This window comes from Vanellus vanellus, assembly GCF_965231255.1.
Source record: "Vanellus vanellus genome assembly, chromosome: 1".
In the NCBI taxonomy this organism is placed as follows: domain Eukaryota; kingdom Metazoa; phylum Chordata; class Aves; order Charadriiformes; family Charadriidae; genus Vanellus; species Vanellus vanellus.
The window spans coordinates 65,098,827-65,120,060 of record NC_138905.1 but is presented as its reverse complement, the minus strand read 5'-3'; the positions used below and the strand labels follow the sequence as shown (position 1 = coordinate 65,120,060).

Sequence of the window (21,234 nt, the reverse complement as noted above, 5' to 3'; positions counted from 1 at the left end):
GAAGGCTTTAATGTACTGATGGAGCATGAGCAGCATAGGTAACTACCACAGGAACCTCTCTCACCCTGTGCTATCCAGAGCCATAAGCTAACTTCTACTGCACTTGCAGCCAAAAGAACCGGTGCTAGAATTGGCAAGCTAAGTGCTGCTTATGACCAAATGGGCCTGGACCAAGAGAAACAGGGCAATGTCTCACCTACTCATATTACATGGACAATTTAGCAGATGTCCAAAACAGCCACAACTAAGTCATTATTTCTCTGAGATAAATTTACAGCAATGAAAATTGGGAGTAGGAAGATACAGGGCTGAATTTGCCACCTTCCACTTCTGTTACACTTAGCAAATTTGAGTTGAAAAGATCAAATGGGTGGTGGGGGAGGAAGGAACAAAAATAGTAACAAAAAAAAGCTATTACACATGAGCTCTTTGTGTCTAGCACCTTAACTTTAGTAGTTGCCAGAAGAAGATACACACTTGAAAAACAGCAAGGCCTTTAATCCCACAAATTGAGCAATCAAATCTACGCCTTGGGTTGAGATAATAGCCTCCCTTTTTCCACCTGCTACATCACTTGCTTCTCTCCCTAGAGCAGTTCCAATTACCTACACAAACAAATTCACTCACAGAATATCAAGTATCAGATAACTGAGACCTAGTTATCTGCTCAAATTTTAGCCCAAATATTTGACTCTTACAAACTTTTCTTGGGTTAACATATGTGCGACAAAACTGTGTTTAACTTCAGGGTAGGGATCGTTGCTCCTCCTTTCTCATTTACAGATTAGCGCAAAGGGATCCTGGTGGCTCTTAAATCTCTCCTAAAACTAGTATGCTACAGACAGATGCACCAAACTTTTAAATGCATATAAACTCACATCCTTCCTTTTGTATCAGACATTAAAACAGTAGTTTCCACTTATGCTCTTCATGCATTCTATGCCTTAGTTAAGTCCCCTCAAATTGATTTCTAGCCTAAATAATGTTGTACTTTAAGGACTCAAGCTCTCTCCAGCAACTGTACAATTCTTAATACACTACAGACAAAAAAGGGATCATTTTCTTTGTGATGAGCAAGGGAAAAAAAAAAAAAAAGAAAAAAACATAAACGGGTCAGAGAGAGGCTGGCTCTCCAGCAGCCTGAGTTGAATCCCTAGAAGGCAACAGCTTCAGCCTAAAGATTAACATGGTGAATGAGGAAGCCAAATATTTAATCAGGGTAAAGTACATTCATTGTGCATTCTGGTCATCTCCCCCTGCATTTTGGGTTGGTAATTAACAGACCTTCCTTAGAAGAGAGGTTCAGGAACTGATCAACTTCATGGGGCTCCAGTTTAATCTCTGGAAGAACTTTCTGGCTCAGTGGTTTCATCTAGAAAAGAGAAATTAACAGCATGAAAACCCAAAGCACACATCTTAAAAATCCTAATAGAAGGCTACAAGGATGACTTCTCCATAAATGGAGAAGCTTCCTTCCCTCCTGCTCTGCTACAGGCAAAGCTTTCACCGCTTCACACAGTTTGCTAAACCAGGCTATAGAGAATACTGCCCTGACTACTCCCACTGTGGCTTTTCTTACTACTATATTTAGCTAAATAAAAGATTACGCCTCAGAGATGACATTTCAGACTGAAAGCTAGCATGCAACCCACTCAAATTACTTCTCTTAGCAACAGAGCTGCCGCTAGGATTTGTGCCGGACTGCACAGTCTGTTTGAGCAGACAGAAACACTCCCGGCAGTGGGGGAGAGCCTGTTCAAGACCGTCATCATCTGGGAGCAAGAGCAAGGTGCCAGTCACTGAGCACCGGATTATCAGACCCAAGTTCATTTCACGGTGTGGAGGAGCAGGAAAAGAGACAGTCACAGCTGACCAAAGTTTGGAGGACATCTGGCTTTCCCTGTTGACAGGGCTGGGGGACCAGGCTGCCAAGCTGTTGCACAGAGTCTGCCTGAATGCTACAGTCCCAGGCTTGAGGAAGTCAGTCTGGCACATCAGCATGCTCACTACAGCCGAAATCTCTCTCAATAACCTGTGTTGCACTAATACATGCAATGGTAATGAGTCACCAGCTAGTTCCGATATACTCTTTGCACGTCACGGCATCCCGAGCTACAGCAGGGCTACGTACTGGGGACAGCACATTCAGACTAGAAGAGGATTATGGGAAACTTGTGTTTAATTTTTTCAGTTTCTCATAAAATCATTTCTGTCGCACATTATTTCTCATCCACATCTAAGTGGAAACATTTATTTTCAGCATATACTAACTCCACCCGGCCTGGACTGACATCGCAGCCTGGGGACTGAAAACAGTCATGCTTCTTCCTCCACTGACATGGGGCTCTGGTGAGCCATCAGCTGCTGCAGTTCATTCTCCTTAACTCAACCACAGCCAAACTAAGCCCTTGTGAATGCCCACTGGCTGCTCGAGCTGTGGTCAGAAAGGCATCATCACAAATGCTCCTTACGAGGCAGGTTGGTGTGGAAGCAGCAGCAGCTCACAATGTCAAAGCTTCATAGATCTCACAAAAGTGACTTAGCAGGCAGACAGGGAAACTCTCCAGTTGTTTCACACAAGGAGCCTTGGTCTGATTAGGGGAAGGCACAGCAGCACTAAAGCAAATTATTATGGAAGACACTCAGCTTCTCATAGGCTCGATAGGGCAAATGGGTTAGTCAGTTCAGGTGGGACCGGTTCATTAGAAACTGTTTAAAAAGCTTTTAAAATGCATGAGTCCCAGGCTTTGGGACTAGCATAGAAGAAAAAGTTAAGACCTGAAGATGCAGATAACTGTTTTGAAACACAAGCTCTTACAGCAGTAATGAGACACCAGCAAACATTAAAAAACATTAAAGTAGATTGCACTGTGCACCCTGAACTGACAACTTTTGGCACCAAGGAAGCTACACTGGCACACAGTCTTAGGAGAATCTGTAGCTAATTTTTCAGAGAGGAGAAGAGAAACTCTGCATGTACCAGGGCATCTGTCTGTAGCTCAGGTTGTTCCCCCTCCAGCGACGTGGCCGTGACAGTGAGACTGACTGAAGGAGCAAGGCCTGACGTCTCGCACAACGCTGGCTCAGTCTTTATTGCTGCTGGAGTCAGCTCTGTACCCAGACACCATTCCTCATTTTCCAGGTCACCTGCCAGGGAAGGAAATTGGACACCACATGTTTAAGTCAGAGACAGAAAGACTACAAATGAAAATAATGTCACCCCTCCTCCAGAGAAGGGAAACAAACACAGAAGGCATTTCAGTCTATCAACAAAACTCTGCCCTTACTATTCAGCGCTCAGTCAATGCAGACAACCGTGCCATTCCAGGGCTGTAACCTAATCCTAGCCCCAGGATACAGAAAGGACCAGCGAGGAAAGACACAGAGCACTAATCACTGTACATTGCCGAAAGCTGCTAACACACAGCAGAACAAGACTAAACAAGCCATTGAGTAAAACAGCCAGGGAGCCATGTCATACACACACTAATGTCTGCTGACTCAGTTTTATTCCTCCTTGTAGAGATAGCATTTAGCCAGACTTCTGCTCCTTCTACTGCTTACAATCATCAAATAGCCAGAGCGGTGATATTATACTTCTAAGAACAAAGGATTTTTCGCAGTCTCAACTTCAAAATTTTTCCCCCAAGGATTCACTTAGTAAGTATAAAAGAGGATAAAAGGCTTTGATGATTTCACAGGAGCACCAGTGCTATGGTGATCATTCTCATTTCCTCCCCATAGCCCCTGGAAGTCACAGCACAGGCTGCATATTTTGAGTGGTGTCATGACTTAATCCCAGCCGGCAACTAGAACCACGCAGCCGCTCGCTCACTTCTTCCCCCGCAGTGGGATGGAGAGAAGAATCAGAAAAATAAGGAAAACTCATGGGTTGAGATAAAGACGGTTTAATAAGTAAAGCAAAAGCCACGCACACAAGTGAAGCAAAACAAGGAATTCATTCACTACTCCCCATTGGCAGGCAGGGGTTCAGCAGGGCTCCATCACGGTTAACAGTTACTTGGGAAAACAAATGCCATCACTCTGAACATTCTCCCCCTTCCTTCTTCTTCCTCCAGGCTTATATACTGAGCATGACATCATATGGCATGGAATATTCCTTTGGTCACTTGGGGTCAGCTGTCCCAGATCTATCCCGTCCGAACTCGTTGTGCACCCCCAGCCTACTCACTGGCGGGATGGTATGAGGAGCAGAAAATGCCTTGACTGCTTAGCAGCAACTAAAAACACCAGTGCATTATCAACACCATTCTTCTCCCAAATCCACAACATAGCACTATACCAGCTGCTAATAAGAAAGTCAACTCCACCCCAGCCGAAACCATTACATTTTAAAGCCCTTCTTCCATACTATTTATGTCACGCTTAGGTCCCACACTATCCAATACATCCTCATTAAACACCCCCCGCTTCTCATCCTTTGATATAATACACAGATATCATGCCCTTAGTCTAGTCAATTCCACAAGGCTATTAACAACACCACTTAAAAAAACCCAAACAACAACAATACAAATGCATTTTTGGCACTTGCAATTCTGCCTTAAAAAAATTCCCATTCTTATTGCTAGAGTTCAGTCATGTAAGGTCTTTTCTCTTGCAGGACAGTACCCTACACCATCTGTACTGCATCCCAACAGTGTACAGTGCGGTCCTCTGCCACAACTCGTCAGTAGTTGTGAGAAGCACATCCATAAATCAAGCAGCTGGAATCTGAGGCCAAATATACATAAGAGAAAAGAGCGTTGATCTTTCTTTCAAAGCTTTCTCCTGCCTTCAAACAGAATAATTACTGCATATATGGAATTAAAGCAGAGAGCAAGCATGTACACAGTATGGCTAGTAAACAGCAGCAGAGCTTCGAATTAACTGCATGTGGCACCATTATGAAATTCAACAAGAGCAAGTGTAGGGTACTGCATCTGGGGAGGAATAATCCCATGCATCAGTACAGGTTGGGGGCTGTACTGGAGAGCAGCTCTGTGGAAAGGAACCTGGGAGTCCTGGTGGGCAACAGGATGACCATGAGCCAGCAATGTGCCCTGGTGGCCAAGAAGGCCAATGGCATCCTGGGGTGCATCAAGAAGAGTGTGGCCAGTGGCCAGCAGGTTGAGGGAGGTCATCCTTCCCCTCTACTCTGCCCTGGTGAGGCCACATCTGGAGTATTGCATCCAGTTCTGGGCTCCCCAGTTCAAGAAGGACAGGAAACTGCTGGAGAGCGTCCAGCAAAGGGCTACAAAGATGATTAGGGGATTGGAACATCTCTCTTATGAGGAAAGACTGAGGGACTTGGGTCTTTTTAGTCTAGAGAAAAGACGACGGAGGGGGTATCTTATCAATGCCAGGAGGATGGGAACAGTCTTTTTTCAGTGGTGCCCAGTGATAGGACAAAAGGTAATGAGCACAAACTTGAACAAAGGAAGTTCCCTCTGAAACAAGGAGGAACTTCTTTACTTTGAGGGTGGCAAAGCACTGGAACAGGCTGCCCAGAGAGGTTGCGGAGTGTCCCACTCTGGAGACATTCAAAACCCGCCTGGACGCCGTCCTGTGCAACTTGCTGTAGGTGACCCTGCTCTGGCAGGGGGGTTGGACTAGATGATCTCCAGAAGTCCCTTCCAACCCTGACCATTCTGTGATTCTGTGATCAGCGGGGTAGGAGGGAGCCAGGGTGCTGTGGCCGTGCCACCAGCAGTCTGCAAGGCTGACACAAGACCCTTACACATCTGAAGGTATCAAGCTGGTGAGATGTCAACAGAGTTCAGCTGCAAACAAGTAAAAAAATTAAGAGCTTGTGGCCCCTGTGCTGCTATATTTCCTTACTATTAAGACCACACACGCGTACGGCACACAGGCACTGGGCACAAGCTGGGTGACTGGAAGAAGGGAGAAGTATGTACATCTCCAGTGCTAGTAATTACTTTGTGGTGGGACCTAACCTCCACCGCTGGCAAGGAAGGAGGTAATTTGAGTAAAGACACACCAAGGAATTAAAAATGAAAAATACGTATCCTGTAATCAGAAGCTCAAGAACAGTGAGCACAGCTCTGCCAAGAGAAGTAACTGTACGGCAAGGGCTAAATGCTGTATTTAAGTTTCTGGAGGGCTTACTCCCAAAGCTTTCTGGGAAATGCAGAAATATAAAAATAGAAGTATACATGAAAAAAAGAGGTAGCATTGTCTAAATATTAACTCAGGAGAGACGACATCGCTCTCTTTCAAGTCTTCTTGAGCCTCTCTACTCACAAACACGAGAACGTAGCTCCCCTCCCTGCTGACTGCAATGAAATACGCAGTGGGTCTGTGGACACACTCTAGCTTGCTGTGTGTAGATCACTCAGATAAGAGCTTTGAAGTGGTGTCTTTGCCTGGAAATCCAGAATCTCTTGGCAAATACAACTTTCAAATGCTTGTCTGGATAACTTTTGCCAAAACTTCCCCCACATCGTGTTGTGCTGAGCCTCTGTTTGCTGCCTCTCACATCTCTGAGTCGAGGTACAGGGTGGCAGCACTATGATCTAATCTATTTCAGACTTCCTTTGGGTGGGAAGACTACATACAAATGAGAGCTATCAGTGAACCAAGTAATCAGCCCTGAACTTTCTGAGATTTGTATCATCATGCAAGTAGAAGAGAAATCTAGCCGTGGGTGCCCAGCGAAACAGGGCACGTCCTCTAAGGCTGCACTTTGTGATGTTCATCACCTCTAATCCCCAAACTCATCGTGAGGATTCAGCTGCTGTAAGACAGCAAGATACGCTGGCCTTCGGCTGGTCATTTAACTCCCCTGGAACCTGACTTTGCTGATTAACCTGACATCCCTGCCATCACCACTTAGATCCGCACAAACTGCTCGGAGTTATTCTAGGCTTTAAAGCCAGTCTAACCAGTTCCTGGGGTTACGGATAGTTTTCAGAGACAGCAACACGCCACATTTAACCCTGAGATAACTTTGAAGAACTGCATCTAACGCTTTTTTGACATTATCTCTTATGATGCATGGTGACAGCTGTCATTGCAGATGAACAATCCTGTGAAAGGAAGGGATGGAGCAACACACTGGTCGAATCCCACCTTGATCCTCCCCTCTCCCCGCTTTTTCCAAGCCCCTGTTATGCATTCGCTATCATGGTCAGTGTTGTGCAACGAGTTACTTTCTTTTGACACATTCCAGCTTCTGAAGTCATCAAATATCTCTCCTCTTCTCCAAGAGAGCTGAAAGGACATTTCCCATTCTCCTTTCTTCTCTTCCTGAGCACAGCAGGTTGATGTTATCTGAAAATCATTCTTAGTTTATTCTTATAATAGCCCCTAAGCACCTCAGTCTACTTAGCCAAGCACTGTGCTAGCCGAACAAAGTGGCAGCCCTTGCCCCAGTGAGCATGCTGCACAAAACCAGATAAATTTAGGCAAATAGGGGGAAAATTGAGCAGGCTGCGGAATACTGGTCATACTGAGAGGCATGGCCCACGCTGTGCGACAACAGTATTTCTTATGGAGGGGTATGAAGAACCACGAGAGGTCTTACGGAATAATAATAACAAGCAAGAAGGTGCACATGAAATACTGAAATGAAAGAGCAATGGAGGCTGGCTTAAGGGACCCACTGGAGGAGAAGGGAGGTGTCTTCTCCAAAGCAAGACGTGTTGTGGAAATAGAGTAGATGACTGGTGTCAAAAAATTAAAGGCAAGTGTTTATATTTTATATGATCCAGAAGATACATATGAACTACTGAAACAGAGTCCAAAACAAAAGGCTGAGAAAATTATCTTGGTGATGGTATTCGAGATGGATATGAATAGGGCAACACTGAATTATTAAGGTGAGACAAAATACACTGCAAACCATTGAGATATAAAGAGAAGAAAGCCTGAACAAGAGGTTTAGCTATTCAAATGGCTAGGAAAACCCATATCCTAAAGATGGTCATGTTGCCTGTTAGAAATCTCTTCTCAAGCTTCAAAATCCCGACTCCAAAGTTCACTGTTGAACCAATGATACCACTGCTTTACCCCCACTCAAACTTCCTATGAACTTCAGAGCTCTATCGTGCAATGACTCTTTAGATGAGAAGCACTCCCCTTCACCCACCCTTTCATAAGTCCACGAATGCTAGGCATTTTGGCACATGAAATATGTCATTTGAGGAGTCTACACAGTACTTAGCAAAATCCCAGCTAATGCTTCTATGTGCAAAGCGCTAGCACTATTGAAGTTCATATAAGAACAATGTTAACTGAACATTAACGTTGCAAGTACCCAGGTATTAAGCAGTACCTACAAAGGTTTAATTCAGTGTATTTTTGCACTTTATATACACCTAAAAATAGGAATTTTTTAATAATGCGATCAAACAACTTCTCTGAAAAACCTGTGCCTTACCCAACATGCGGAATGCATGGCGCTCCCCTAACTGAGAAGCTATACCATGTTTTGTTAGTCTCATTTTTTCATGCACAGGCTCATCTCTCCTTTACCAAATACAATTCAAATTCTGTTTCCACAGAGCTGTTTAATTCCCTCTTAGGGCACAATCAAAATGCCTCACCAACCTGAATTAATTTCCACAGCGGTCGTGAAAATTCAAGTGAGCTATGGAGAGATTAAGGCCAAAAAATATCTAGTAATTTAAAATGGCCAACTGGAGACAACTGGAATTGGATTTTTCAGATGATTTAGCACTGTTATTATACTTTATGAAAACACAGTATGCATTGAGTTTTCAGGTGCAGCCACTTCTGCAAGTTAAATGTCAGAGTTTCAAATCCAGCATCCAAAAACCCCAGGGTTTGTGACACATGCATCTAAGATCTTATCTTCTGTGTCCAAAACTAAAATTACATTTCTTCAGAAAGCTTTTGTGTGCTCCTTTTGTCATCAAGCTTTTCCTACTTTTCCTGCAGACTCCTGTTTAGCATGCATCTTCCATCTTCTCTTAAAAAAAAAGAAAAAAAAAAGGCAGGAACCTTACAACGCACCAAAGTAAGTTCAATCAGTGTATTGAGCAAAGTTCTCACTGATAGGAAAAACTCTAACCATGTCCTCTTCTTTCCCAGCTGCACTTATCATGAGTCCAGCTTGGTCCCAGATATAACATGCAATGTGTTGTCAGATGCTGTGTACGCGGTAATGCAGGAGAGGAAGCTCAAAATGGCACATAATTCCCTCAGTACTGTAAGTGTAAGCACTGCACATCGTGCATATCTACAGCAAGGTGTCCAAGTAGCAAACAAACTCCTTCTGTCCTCTGCCTTTATTTTAGAGGCCCTAATCTTGCCCCAGGTTCCACCATCTGCAGTTAAGATGGACAACGCAAGTAGGATCTGCCCAGCGTACTACAAGTGGACTTTCCCTTTTCGCTTTCCTTTCTCCAGATCACTACACCCAAAAGGGAAAAGGCTACGCAACATTTTGTACAATGAAAGCTTAAGATCTTTGAAGTCCATTACGAAGACCGAGTTATGCACAAGTGCTTGCCTTTGCGTGCACAACACACCCAAGCCAACTTCTTTCTATGCTGCACACCATATACATTATGATGATAGCTTTCAACAGAAATGGATTTCAGTGCTCCTGTAAGCATCACATCCGTAGTGTGCACGTGATTTAGGCATACATGAAAACACACAGTGAAGAAGGCCTGTGTTTGTACATGGCAGAATTAATATATGCTACTTTTGTGTTTGTTAAAAAACATTTTTAGTATATCTGTAATTATATATAATATAAAAAAAAAATCAAACATACTCTCTTAACACCACCATGTGCAGCTTTCTAGGATACTCAGATTTCTCTGAAGAACTGCAACATTTTGCTTCTTTCCTTGTTCCATATAATATTATGGGAAGGCAGGGTAGGAAAAGTGGAAAATAAGGTCAAAAATACTTACTTCAACTGTACATTTTTTTTTAATATCAGAGTTCCCAGTGAGTTTTGCTCTCCTTTTTTAAATTATTTCTATCCAACATTATTCTACTTCTTCAACCTTGTCCAACATAGCACTTCTTTTCCTGAGAAAAAGTAAATCTTCTCCAATATTGATTAAATTTTACCTTCTGTGATAGATGTACAGAGAAAAAGAGCTTATGAAGTAACTAAAAAGATCTCCCTTGCTCCTCCCATTGATTTCAGCACTATTCATTAAAGAGTTTAACAGAAACACTTTTTGCATGGGTAACCAAGTTGCTTCAGTGAGTTGCTGTGTATTGTTAAACAAATGAAATTAGAGATGCACTCTGTATCTCTTCCTCCCCCCTCCCAAGCAGAGAGAATGCAAGAATTCAGCGAAACGTGATTTTCACCGTTTTTTCCCCTGCAGTAAAGAGGAAGACAGCACCACCAGGTAAACAAACCCACACGAGGGCTGTACAACTGAACCTAATGTTGAAGGGAAAAAAGACCCCCACAGCCCCATTACCGCCGTGACAGATTGTAATCACACCGAAAATAGATGCAAGTGCTGCATGTCGTTTGAAACAAGCTTGCAATTATAGGCCTGCAGAAGCATTGAGGGATATCCTTACATGTATAAGCAGAATGAAGAGGCAGCTCTCACCTCCTCGAAGTTCACTGTCCAGGCAACAGATTAAACAGCTAGAAAAAGACAAAACCAGAAACTTAAGGAGACCACAACAGACTACTGGTCAAAGGGCTTTGCACAGGTATCAGAAGAGACATCTCTGGACAGGCTAATGCAAGAAGATCCCTAATGAGTCAAACTGTTCTCCAGCCAAGGGTATTTAAATAATCCCCCTCTTCAGCTGTGTCACGAATTTGAGCAAAAGGGCTTCAGCTAATTCCTTTTGGTTCATGGCAGACCTTTGTACTGCCGTCATGAACCGCAGGGCTTGGATGCAGAGCCGGCATGGCTTCTGCGCAGCCGTGCCATGTACAACAGCATGCAGCCTCAGACTCGGCTCATCGCATGTTAATAAGACGCTTTGACTCAGATGCCGCTTAAACTTGCACCAAGGGTCCACATTTGCAAAGCTGCACTTTAGACAAGCGTTCGGTCCTTGCCTGGGTCCTGCCTCTGGGGTTGCCGCCCCCGTACAGCTAGTAGCAGGATCCAAGGGTGATCACTAGCTCTACACCACAGAAATACAGCTGCAAACTGGGAGCCGGCTAACTGCATGGGGAAAACACTTCCTGGAAGAGGCTCACAACTTGTTTGGGGGGGAAATGGCCGCTTGCTCTCTGTTGGCAGAAACACCCCACCACGAACCTGAAAGGGCCTCCGCTGATGCATAGATTCCGGGCGTGCTGCTGGAAGTGCCTCTGGCAGGGAAGTTCAGCGTCCCCAGCTCTGCGGTCTGAGCCTTTCCAGCCTCCCAAAGGCAAGTTGGACCTTTCTGGGGGAATAACTGTGTCCTTGTCTTGCCCCTGGGCTCGTACCATCCCCGGTGCCCAGCGCTGGGCTCACGTAACACCCCCCGGCAGACACAAGCCCTGTTTATCACGCCTGAAATGCTGAACTCCAACACCACTGCCGCTACCCCCCCTCTCCTCCTCCGTGAGGTGAGAGCCCACATTCATCGACAAACAGTTTCTCTTACAGATTTTCCAGATGGCATTTCCCCCTCCCAGCATGCACACACACTCCCACCGCAAATAATGAAACCGAAGCCCTCGAAACAGCCTCGACAAAGGAGATACTGTTTGACTACCAAACATTGGGGTTCTTTTTAACGTGCCAGGCAGGGAAAATTAAATAAACAGGCAAAGATGAGTGGCAGCGATACTAGTAATCACAACGCATAGCAGATGTAGCCTTTCTCCTAGAAAAGGATCACCAGTCAAACGGGCATCCTCGCTTCGAGCAGCACGGAGCCCATCTAAAACCCACAGATTATTTGGATCGCTATCAAAGTTATTAAGGTAGAACCAAAGACACATTGTTCCCCCCATACCTAAACAGCCAGGGTCAATACCCTCTTTCCTGCGGAGAATTTGACAGTTTTCAATCAGAATCATCATGTCATGTAAAATCAGCCAGATGTCTTGAGGTTACAGGTTCTGCCTTAACCTCCCTTCAGACTAAGACTTTACACAAGCATAGCTGTCAGATGGGATACAGTCCCTGATATTTTTAATTATTTTGCCTAGGGGTAGAAAAATGTTATTTTTATAGCATCACCCTTTACATATATGGGAGCGAGGCACAGACTGAGGTGGTAGCTTGGATTTACAGCCTTAAAGCCTGATACTATTAAATGTCCTATAAAAGACTATGATTTTTTTTTTTTTTTAAGATATGCAAAAATTACCCACAGAAGCACTGTGTTCAAATAAAACAGTACTCTCTCACCCATCCGAATTTTTCTACCCACACCCCACACGGATGTTGTGAAGGCATATCCATATTATGGCAGCAATCAGGCTTCGACACACTTTAAGAGGACTTGATGCTCACAGCACATAACGAAGTGAGCATGAATGCCCAGTACAGCACTGCAGAGAGAATGAGATCACTGGTTTCAGAAACAACACGACTGGAAGTGGGAGGAGTATTCCCCTAATGTGCATCATTAGGGAAACTATTCCTGGGAAATCAGCTGCTGTGGTCACTTGACACAGAGTTTTGGAAAAGAACTGCAAATGTCCCTTTGTTTAGAAAGGAACTGCAATAGCTCAGTGTCCAGAAGCTACCCTATATAGGAAAACACCAAGGAAGTGCAGTTCATTTAAACTGTATCTAAGCAGAAATCAAGAGGGAACTTAATCTCAGCCTACAAACAGCTGGGGAAAGAGGTTTCTGAGAGCAGCCGGTTGTTTACTCCAGCAGGAAAAAAGGCCATAAGGACTGCAAATAAAGTTGTCAATTATTAACAGTCAGCATAAGTAAGCATCAAAATGCCCACCTCTAAATCAAAACTGAGGTTTTTCAGACACAGCTGCCCAAGTAGAACTTACAGTCTTGATTCAGTGACCTACTGAGATTTCAGACTTTGGAAGTATAAAACTTCAAAAGTCTTCTCATCCTTTAAAACTGCAGATGCTGACAAGAACTGACTGCTGCCCTTCCATATAAAAATAACCCAAATACAGGCTATCACCACTAAATGGCTTTCTCCCCATTTCCTAAATAAACACACAAAAATAAAAAGCCCACACAGGAAAAAAGTTGCCTTGGAATGTGCTTGCGAGAATTATCAGTATGGCTTTGACAGCATCTTTTCAAAACACAAGTGAATTTCGTTGTCCAGTTCCATTTTCTTTAAAGTCAGGGCAGAGGAGGTCTCACTGTCACTGTTCACATTTCATTGACTATTTATCATCTTTGTTGGTGACACAGAGGTTGGGATTGAGTGCACCCTCACCGAGTTTGCCGACACCACCAAGCTGTGTGGAGCGGTTGACAAGCTGGAGGGAAGGGATGCCATCCAGAGGGACCTTGACAGGCTTGAAAGGTGGGCCCATGCAAACCTCATGAAGTTCAACAAGGCCAAGTGCAAGGTCCTGCACCTGGGACAGGGCAATCCCATGCACAAATGCAGGTTGGGTGGAGAATGGATTGAGTGCAGCCCTAACGAGAATGACTTGGGGTGTTGGTTGATGAGAAGCTCAACATGAGATGGCAATGTGCAATCACAGCCCAGAGGGCCAACCATATCCTGGGTTGCATCAAAAGAAGCGTGGCCAGCAAGGCGAGGGAGGTGATTCTGCCCCTCTGCTCTCGTGAGACTCCAACTGGAGTACTGCGTCCCCAACATAAGAAGGACATGGACCTGTTGGAGCAGGTCCAGAGGAGGGCCACAAAGATGATCAGAGGGCTGGAGCACCTCTCCTGTGAAGACAAGCTGAGAGAGTGGGGGTTCAGCCTGAAGAAGAGAAGACTCCAGGGAGACCTTATAGCGGCCTTCAAGTGTCTGAAGGGGGGCCTACAGGAAACATAGGGAGGGACTCTTTATCAGGGAGTGTAGTGATAGGACAAGGGGTAATGGCTTCAAACTGAAAGAGGGTAGATTTATTTAGATATTTGGAAGAAATTCTGTACTCTCAGGGTGGTGAAACACTGGAACAGGTTGCCCAGAGAAGTTGTGGATGCCCCATGCCTGGAGGTGTTCAAGGCCAGGCTGGATGGCGCTTTGAGTAACCTGGTCTAGGGGAAGGTGTCCCTGCCCATGGCAGGTGGGGTTGGAACTAGATGATCTTTAAGGTCCCTTCCAACTCATTTTATGATTCTATGACTCAGTATTTGGAAAACAACAGACAGAAGCAGGCCAATGCCTCACTCTCTCTGTATAAGCCTACATAAAAAAATAAAATTAGGATATATTATATAACCTACAATACATAATAAATATGACTAATATATACGTAGTATATACATATATATTATATGTGTGTATATATGTGTATATATATAAAATGTATGAAGACCATACTGAGCCTCAAGCCCACACGTGCCTCTATGCGAAAAGACAGCACATGACATCAGTTACTGCTTATGGACTCCATAGGTAAAAGCAAGCATTTTCCTATACAAAGTGCTGCTTGAGATGAGGGCTGGATTTATCATTGAAGGGCTATTTGCCCTGTAGAAGTGGGAGCCAAATACAATGATTTTCAGGGTTTTGTTTGTTTGTTTAGGTTTCTTGTTTGTTTTTTTTCTTTTTCAAACCACCTAAGGACATAGAGTTGAAGCTTAAAAAGGAAAATTTGGGTTTTTAAGCACATTACAGGAAAACATAACCTCAGCAGTAAAAAGCCCAATAACAATACAGGTCCTATTCTGGGGCCAGCCCCAGTTTTGGCACAGTTAAGCGTAAAATAGAAACATACCATTTCTGCAATCAGTCTGTCAAACCTTTTGCCAAGACAAGCCGCTTCAAATCCAACAGTAACTTCAAAGCATTCCTGATCAGGAGAGCATGAACAGGAGGGGCAGGTGGGGACCAAGACTAGTCTCAAAAGCAGAGCCCTCAGGGGTCGGGGAAAGGAACGCAGCCCGCCACCTGGCCACAATTTGAGGAAAGAAACCATACAAATGATTAGTCGGCTCTCCACTGTCTGAGCCCTGCCAGGCTCACAAACTAAAAAACACACAAAAACCAAACACACAGCCACTGCAAACCACCCCCTATCACTTGAGCTGATCCCAGAGGACGGGAAGCCCCATGGAGATGCCACAACCTCAGTATTACTTGTACTCGGTTCTCGCCTATGGATCTCACACGTCCAAAACAAGGGGCAGCTACTGTCCTAAAGTTTGTGCCTATGACTGACAAGATGAGGTATCAGAGGGCAGGGAAGGACCTTACACTCGCATCTCAAGTCACACAGGAGGCTAACCATAGTCCCTGCTGAAACTTGGTTCTCGCCTTGCTCCTGGCCATCTGACCCACAGTCCTCCATTTCCAAAAGGCTGCAGAGACTGCAAAACTGCAGACAGACACACACCAACTGTAACAAAAAATAAAGCTTTTTTCCCCTAACCGTTTACAACTGTCAGAAGTGAACCTATTCCCCAAAAGTCTCTGATGGGCAGCAAGAGGTCTCCCTTATCCATCAGCCCTACTCTCAGCCTCCTCTCCCAGCTTCTTCATTTCCTTCCAAGAAGCATTTTCCACTTCACAACTACCCACCATGCTTCTCCACAGCTACTCTGCAGTTGTCTCAAAAATCCCAGGGCTCACAACTAGAAAGCAGAAATCTGCTGTGTGAGAAGCAGCAGCGCAACTGGTGTGGTTCATTGGTACCTGGGATGAAGCCTCCTTTTTCATGTTACAGCCTGGAGCATTCCCCCAGACCAGGTGCCATATTCACCAGTTCAGGCAAACAAAAGCACATGATCAGCCAGCTGCAAGCGAGCAGGTCAGGCCTATAAATCTCTGTCTCTAGTATCTTTAGTCTTAAAAGCTTTTACAAAGTTTAATATAAGAATAGATTCTCGGGGGGGGGGAACCAAACAACTAAATGTCAGACATCTTGCTCACATCTGCTTTAAAATAGCTGCTCTTGCCAACGCTTTCACAGGCTGGAGATTTAGGGACTGACGCCTTCAGAGACCCCACACAAGCAACAACCTGCCAGTATTCAGAAAAGTTCTTCTGCACAAAGCTTGGGAAATACCCTCAAAACAGTGAAGTCAAAAGAGCGAATAACTGGGGAAAACTGCTGCTGGGACCTTGATTTTATGGATGCTTAAACTTGTTCCCATCTTGAGGTCAACAGGACTTCTCGGAAGAGTTAAACCCAGGCTTACGAGTTTGCCAGGTTTTACACTTCTAGAACTCTTTAAAAAAACTTTATATAAGATTTATAGTTACATGAATAGGTCAATTTAGCGGTTGTAGAAATCATGGTAATGGCTGGGTAGTGGCCAAGTGACCAATGAGAATGGCTCATGGCAGAAGTTAATTGTTGCCCTGCAACAGTTGGTAAGAAGGTGCTTACAGAGTCAGAGCAATCATTCACTCCACTGTAATGTCCGAAAGGAAACATTAAATAACATTTTCAGTAAGATTGTCAGAGACTTGGCAGGGAAAAAAAAAACCAAAACAGAAATAGACACTGAATGGCTTAAACCTGTCTTGAAGATCATGTGCCAAACAAGATGAGCCTTTTTCTCAACGGCCTTCAGACCCAGGCACAACTGCTCTGTGCCATCCTCCTCTTCCTCACACTGCTGCTGACTGCAGGCACATGGGTCCACAGCACCTGCACATGCACATGCACACAAGTGTCATACATGAACTCACCAGCTCATTTCTACTCCCAGTCCTTGCAGATCACGAAACCTCACCATGGAAAAACCATGAAAACACGACAGCTCTAAGAGCTCACCAATCTGCCCGGTGGATTGGTTATTTGGAGAATTTAAATCTTTTACACATTTATATATGGACCTCAGCCAACCTTGTTTCTCAGCCCCTGCCACTCCACAAAACCACTCCCAGTTCCCTGGCAGCGGGATATCATGCTGGAGCACATGGACTATCCCCTCCATACCCTGTACCTCCTGCTCCACAACAGGACACTGATTCTCCCAGTAGCTGTCCCCCTACTCTGCCAAGGAAACTGGCATTCACCAGAGTTGTCAGGATCACTGTGTACCTCCACTGTCTAACAATGGAGATGCTTTCAATCTCCAGTGCCAAACCCTGCAGTATTGCCACCCACAAAATCCTCCTCTCTTGCTCTCATGGACTCAAGAACTGAAAAATCGTCAGGGTGATGCCTTTGGATATCTATCAGACAGCCATGTTAACTGTAATTCTGCAATTTCCTCAAGTATTTCTCTGAGCTTCGCTGTTTTGAAGTCAATAGGTATTGAAAGGTCGTGAGCATGATTCCAGGGTTAAGATTAAATAAAATCCCAAACATCAAGAACAACTCCTCCTCCTCCTCCTCCTCTCTTATGAAACACTCTGCAGAGTGAACAGAAGATGAAATGCTTTCCATTCATTTTCTATTTTTAAACACACTTGTTAATGTTTCTTGGCTTTTTAAAGGATCCTTTGACTAGAGCTCTATTAATTACCCAGAGGTCTCAGCAGTACGAATTTCTTCAAGATTTTTCCCCCAAGGAAACTCCTCTCACTTTTAGCCTAGTTTGAAGCTTCTCCCTATTAACTTCTAGAGAAGCTTGCTTTCTGAAGTTTCTTGTGCTTGTTTCTCCTGCCACAATTAAGGTTTCTATCTTCTGTACATATTAATTTAAAGATATTCATATAAAACAGGCAGGAAATATAAAATGGGAAGGCTTTATGTAGATGATGTTTCCAGATCATCTCCAAAACCCCTGTCTCATGTTGAAAAGCCTTCTCACAGGTTTATTAGTTGTCCTCTTGTGAAATCTCTAACAGACCGCATCTTGTTTTAAAAGAGGGCTTTAGACTACAAAACTGTCAGCCTTTGAAAACTCATGTCCTGGTGGATCTTCATAAACAGCTTAGCTCGTTAATGCTTACGCATAAGCACTAATCTCTCTCTCTCCCTTTTATTGCTATGCAGCTTAGTACTCTACTGCTTTTCACTGTAAAGCTAATGTTGCAGACATAAACCAATTATTAGGAGTGAAAGTCTGCCATGCTGATTATTCTTAATAGTTACCAGATATTCATGGCCTTGCTCCTCCGCCAACCTTGCTTTTAACTTGAGCTCCCCTTCCTGCCAGCAGGCATCTTCACACCAAAACAAGACGGTTGGATCCCTTCCTCCCACCATTCCTGCATTTCCCGTTTTTCCCCTCCAGATGTTTGTAACTGCTGAAGTAAAGATAACTGCTAAAAAATGCTGTTGGTTTTCATCATTTTCTATGCATCACTATTTCCCACAACCACAGAATCTATAAAGTTGCAGTTATTATGTCTTTACATGATCACCAATGACTTCTTGAAGGACATTTTTTTTTCTTTGCTCTTTTCTTTGTTTTCTGAAAAGGAAAAAAGAACAACCTAGGACTTCAGCAAGACAGGTTTTAAGACTGGGGCAGTACCTGAAGTTACATTCCTACATGTAATGTAGGAATGTAAATTTGTATTTAATGTGTATTTAGAAGCATAAATAAGATGATCTGATTTTCATTTTGCGATGCCAGGAAGCTCCAGATACTCACGACCGAAAAATAATTGTTGTTTAGAAGGTTGGTTGGTTGGGTTTTAATAAACCTGAAATCATGTCGCTTTGAAGGTACCTCTAGAGACCATCTTGCCCAACTCCTCATTCAGAGTACCACCAATTTGGATCAGGTTGCTCAGGTCCTTGCCTAGCCCATCTTTGAGTATCTCCACAGCTGAAGACTTCGCAGCCTCTCTGGACACCTGTTCAAAGGTCTGATCACCTCTCATGGTGAAAATAATTTTACTAACACCCAACTGGTTAGTTGGTGTCCCCCAGGGATCAATACTTGGTCCAATCTTGTTTAATATATTCATTAATGACCTGGATGAGGCGACAGAGTGTATCCTCAGCAAGTTTGCTGATGATACCAAACTGGGTTGGGTGGCTGACACCCCAGAGGGCCGTGCTGCCATCCAGCGTGACCTGGACAGGCTGGAGAGCTGGGCAGAGAAGAACCTAATGAGGTTCAACAAAAGCAAGTGCAAGGTCCTGCACCTGGGGAGGAAGAATGCAAAGCACCAGTATAGGTTAGGGGTGGACCTGCTGGGAAGTAGCTCTGAGGAGAAGGATCTGAGGGTCCTAGTAGACAGTAAATTATCCATGAGCCAGCAATGTGCCCTTGTTGCCAAAAAGGCCAATGGAATCCTGGGCTGCATAGGGAAGAGTGTGGACAGTAGGTTGAAGGAGGTCATTCTCCCCCTCTACTCTGCACTGGTGAGGCCACAACTGGAATACTGTGTCCAGTTTTGGGCTCCCCAGTTCAAGAGGGACAGGGAACTGCTGGAGCGAGTCCAGCGAAGGGCAACTAAGATGATTAAGGGACTGGAGCATCTCCCTTATGAGGAAAGGCTGAGAGAGCTGGGACTCTTTAGCCTGGAGAAGAGAAGGCTGAGGGGAGACCTTATTATGGCGTACAAGTATCTAAAGGGTGGGCTGAAGGAGGATGGAGCCAGGCTCTTTTCAATGGTTCCCAGTGACAGGTCGAGTGGCAATGGGCACAAGTTAGAACATAGGAAGTTCCGTTCAAATACACAGAAAAACTTCTTTATGGTGAGGGTGACAGAGCACTGGAACAGGCTGCCCAGGGGGGTTGTGGAGTCCCCTTCTCTGGAGATTTTCAAGACGCGCCTGGATGCAGTCCTGAGTAATGTGCTCTGGGCAATCCTGCTTTAGCAGGGGAGTTGGACTAGATGATCTTTAGAGGTCCCTTCCAACTCTGAAACTCCGTGATTCCATGAACTGGAATTTCCTTTCTCACAACTTGCAGCCATTACCTCTTGTGCTATCACTGTGTATCTCAGAGGAGTCCAGCTTTGTCTTCTCTACACCGTTTCATCAGATAGCCGTAGACAGCAATAAGATCTCCCCCTTTGTCTCTTCTCCTGAAGACCAAACAGAACCCACCTCATCCTTTCCTTACATGTCATGTTCTACAGTACTCAGACTTCATGGTGGTCCTCATTTGACTCATTTGGTTTATCAGTCTCCATTTATTTTCAACAACCACAGATGCAGATACATGGAAACAAGTGTATTTCTGGCCCTTCTCCCATTTCTTTTTGATGGGCACTTTACTTCTAATTGAAAAATGTTTATAGTTCAAAGTTAGTAAGTTCTGCCGAGCACAATTTCCCTGTCTATGGACAAGTTTCTTTACTCACAATGCCTGCAGACTTAAAAGAAACAAATCCCTTCTGTGATTTCATTGTAGGTATTTCAGTTAGCACCGAGCACTCACATGCACCCTTAGGGCATCATCACCCCATCAGGAACATTTCATTACTGCATCACCACGACAAACGAAGAAGGGTTTAGTGCGTCAATGTCAGCAGACTTCGCGCGCATCAGTACTACCTTCATGGAAGTTGTCATCGGTTGAGATGTGGGTCAAGGGAGACTGGGGTCGAGAGTCCCCGCAGAGGGAGTAGCTGTGTTCTGCCTGGATGAGGGGTGCTGGGGACGCTGGAGACAGTTCCACCTCCATTATTTCATTCTTCTCAGACAAGAAGGGATCATTCAAGAGCTGGCCTAGGACATCTGGTGAAAACTCATCCAGGAACTCTGTGAAGTGCTGTGGAGATAAAAAGGGGGGGGGGGGGGGGAAGTTTATCTCCTTGCCTGTCATGCCAACAACAGGAGAGCATTGATCAGAATAATTCCAGTATCTGCACTGGGCATCTGCACCAGTCAGCAGCAGGATCTACCAGCCCTGCCTAACAACCTCCTTCTCCAATCACTACTTCAAGCTGAAGAGCTACAGCTAGAACAAAAGTCCTCTCAGAGGCATACATTACAACAGACGAGCCTGTGATTAACTTGCAATGAAAACAGAAAATAGAAGCACAGTAGCTATGTCCTGAAGCAGCCTCCTCTCCCCCCTCCCCAAAGGTGCTCACTACAGCATGCCACCAAAAATGGAAAAGCACATTTCACCCAGACAGCGCGAAAGATCCAGCAGGATTTATCACCAGATCACTTTATGCATGGAATAGGATATATTGGGTTAATGTTCACTGAAGCAGAGAAGAAAAAGGAAACACACTCAGACACAGACTCTGACACCATGTATGACTATTTGAGCCGTGCAGAACATACACTGCGCTCTAGGAAAACGGGTCCATGCGCGTCCCCAGCCATACAGTTAACAC

General features: G+C 44.5%; 1 protein-coding gene across 3 annotated transcripts in view; it reads right to left on the bottom strand.

Moving 5' to 3' along the window:
- Positions 1-21,234, bottom strand: part of CREB3L2 (cAMP responsive element binding protein 3 like 2) — an 81,464-nt gene that overhangs the window by 15,303 nt on the left and 44,927 nt on the right. For all 3 annotated transcript variants that reach the window (XM_082479697.1, XM_082479698.1, XM_082479699.1), the window contains exons 2-4: positions 20,441-20,657; positions 2,981-3,147; positions 1,285-1,372 (exon numbers count right to left, since the gene is read on the bottom strand). In XM_082479697.1, the coding sequence (XP_082335823.1) occupies positions 1,285-1,372; positions 2,981-3,147; positions 20,441-20,657 (472 nt within the window). The remainder of the gene's footprint in view (positions 1-1,284; positions 1,373-2,980; positions 3,148-20,440; positions 20,658-21,234) is intronic.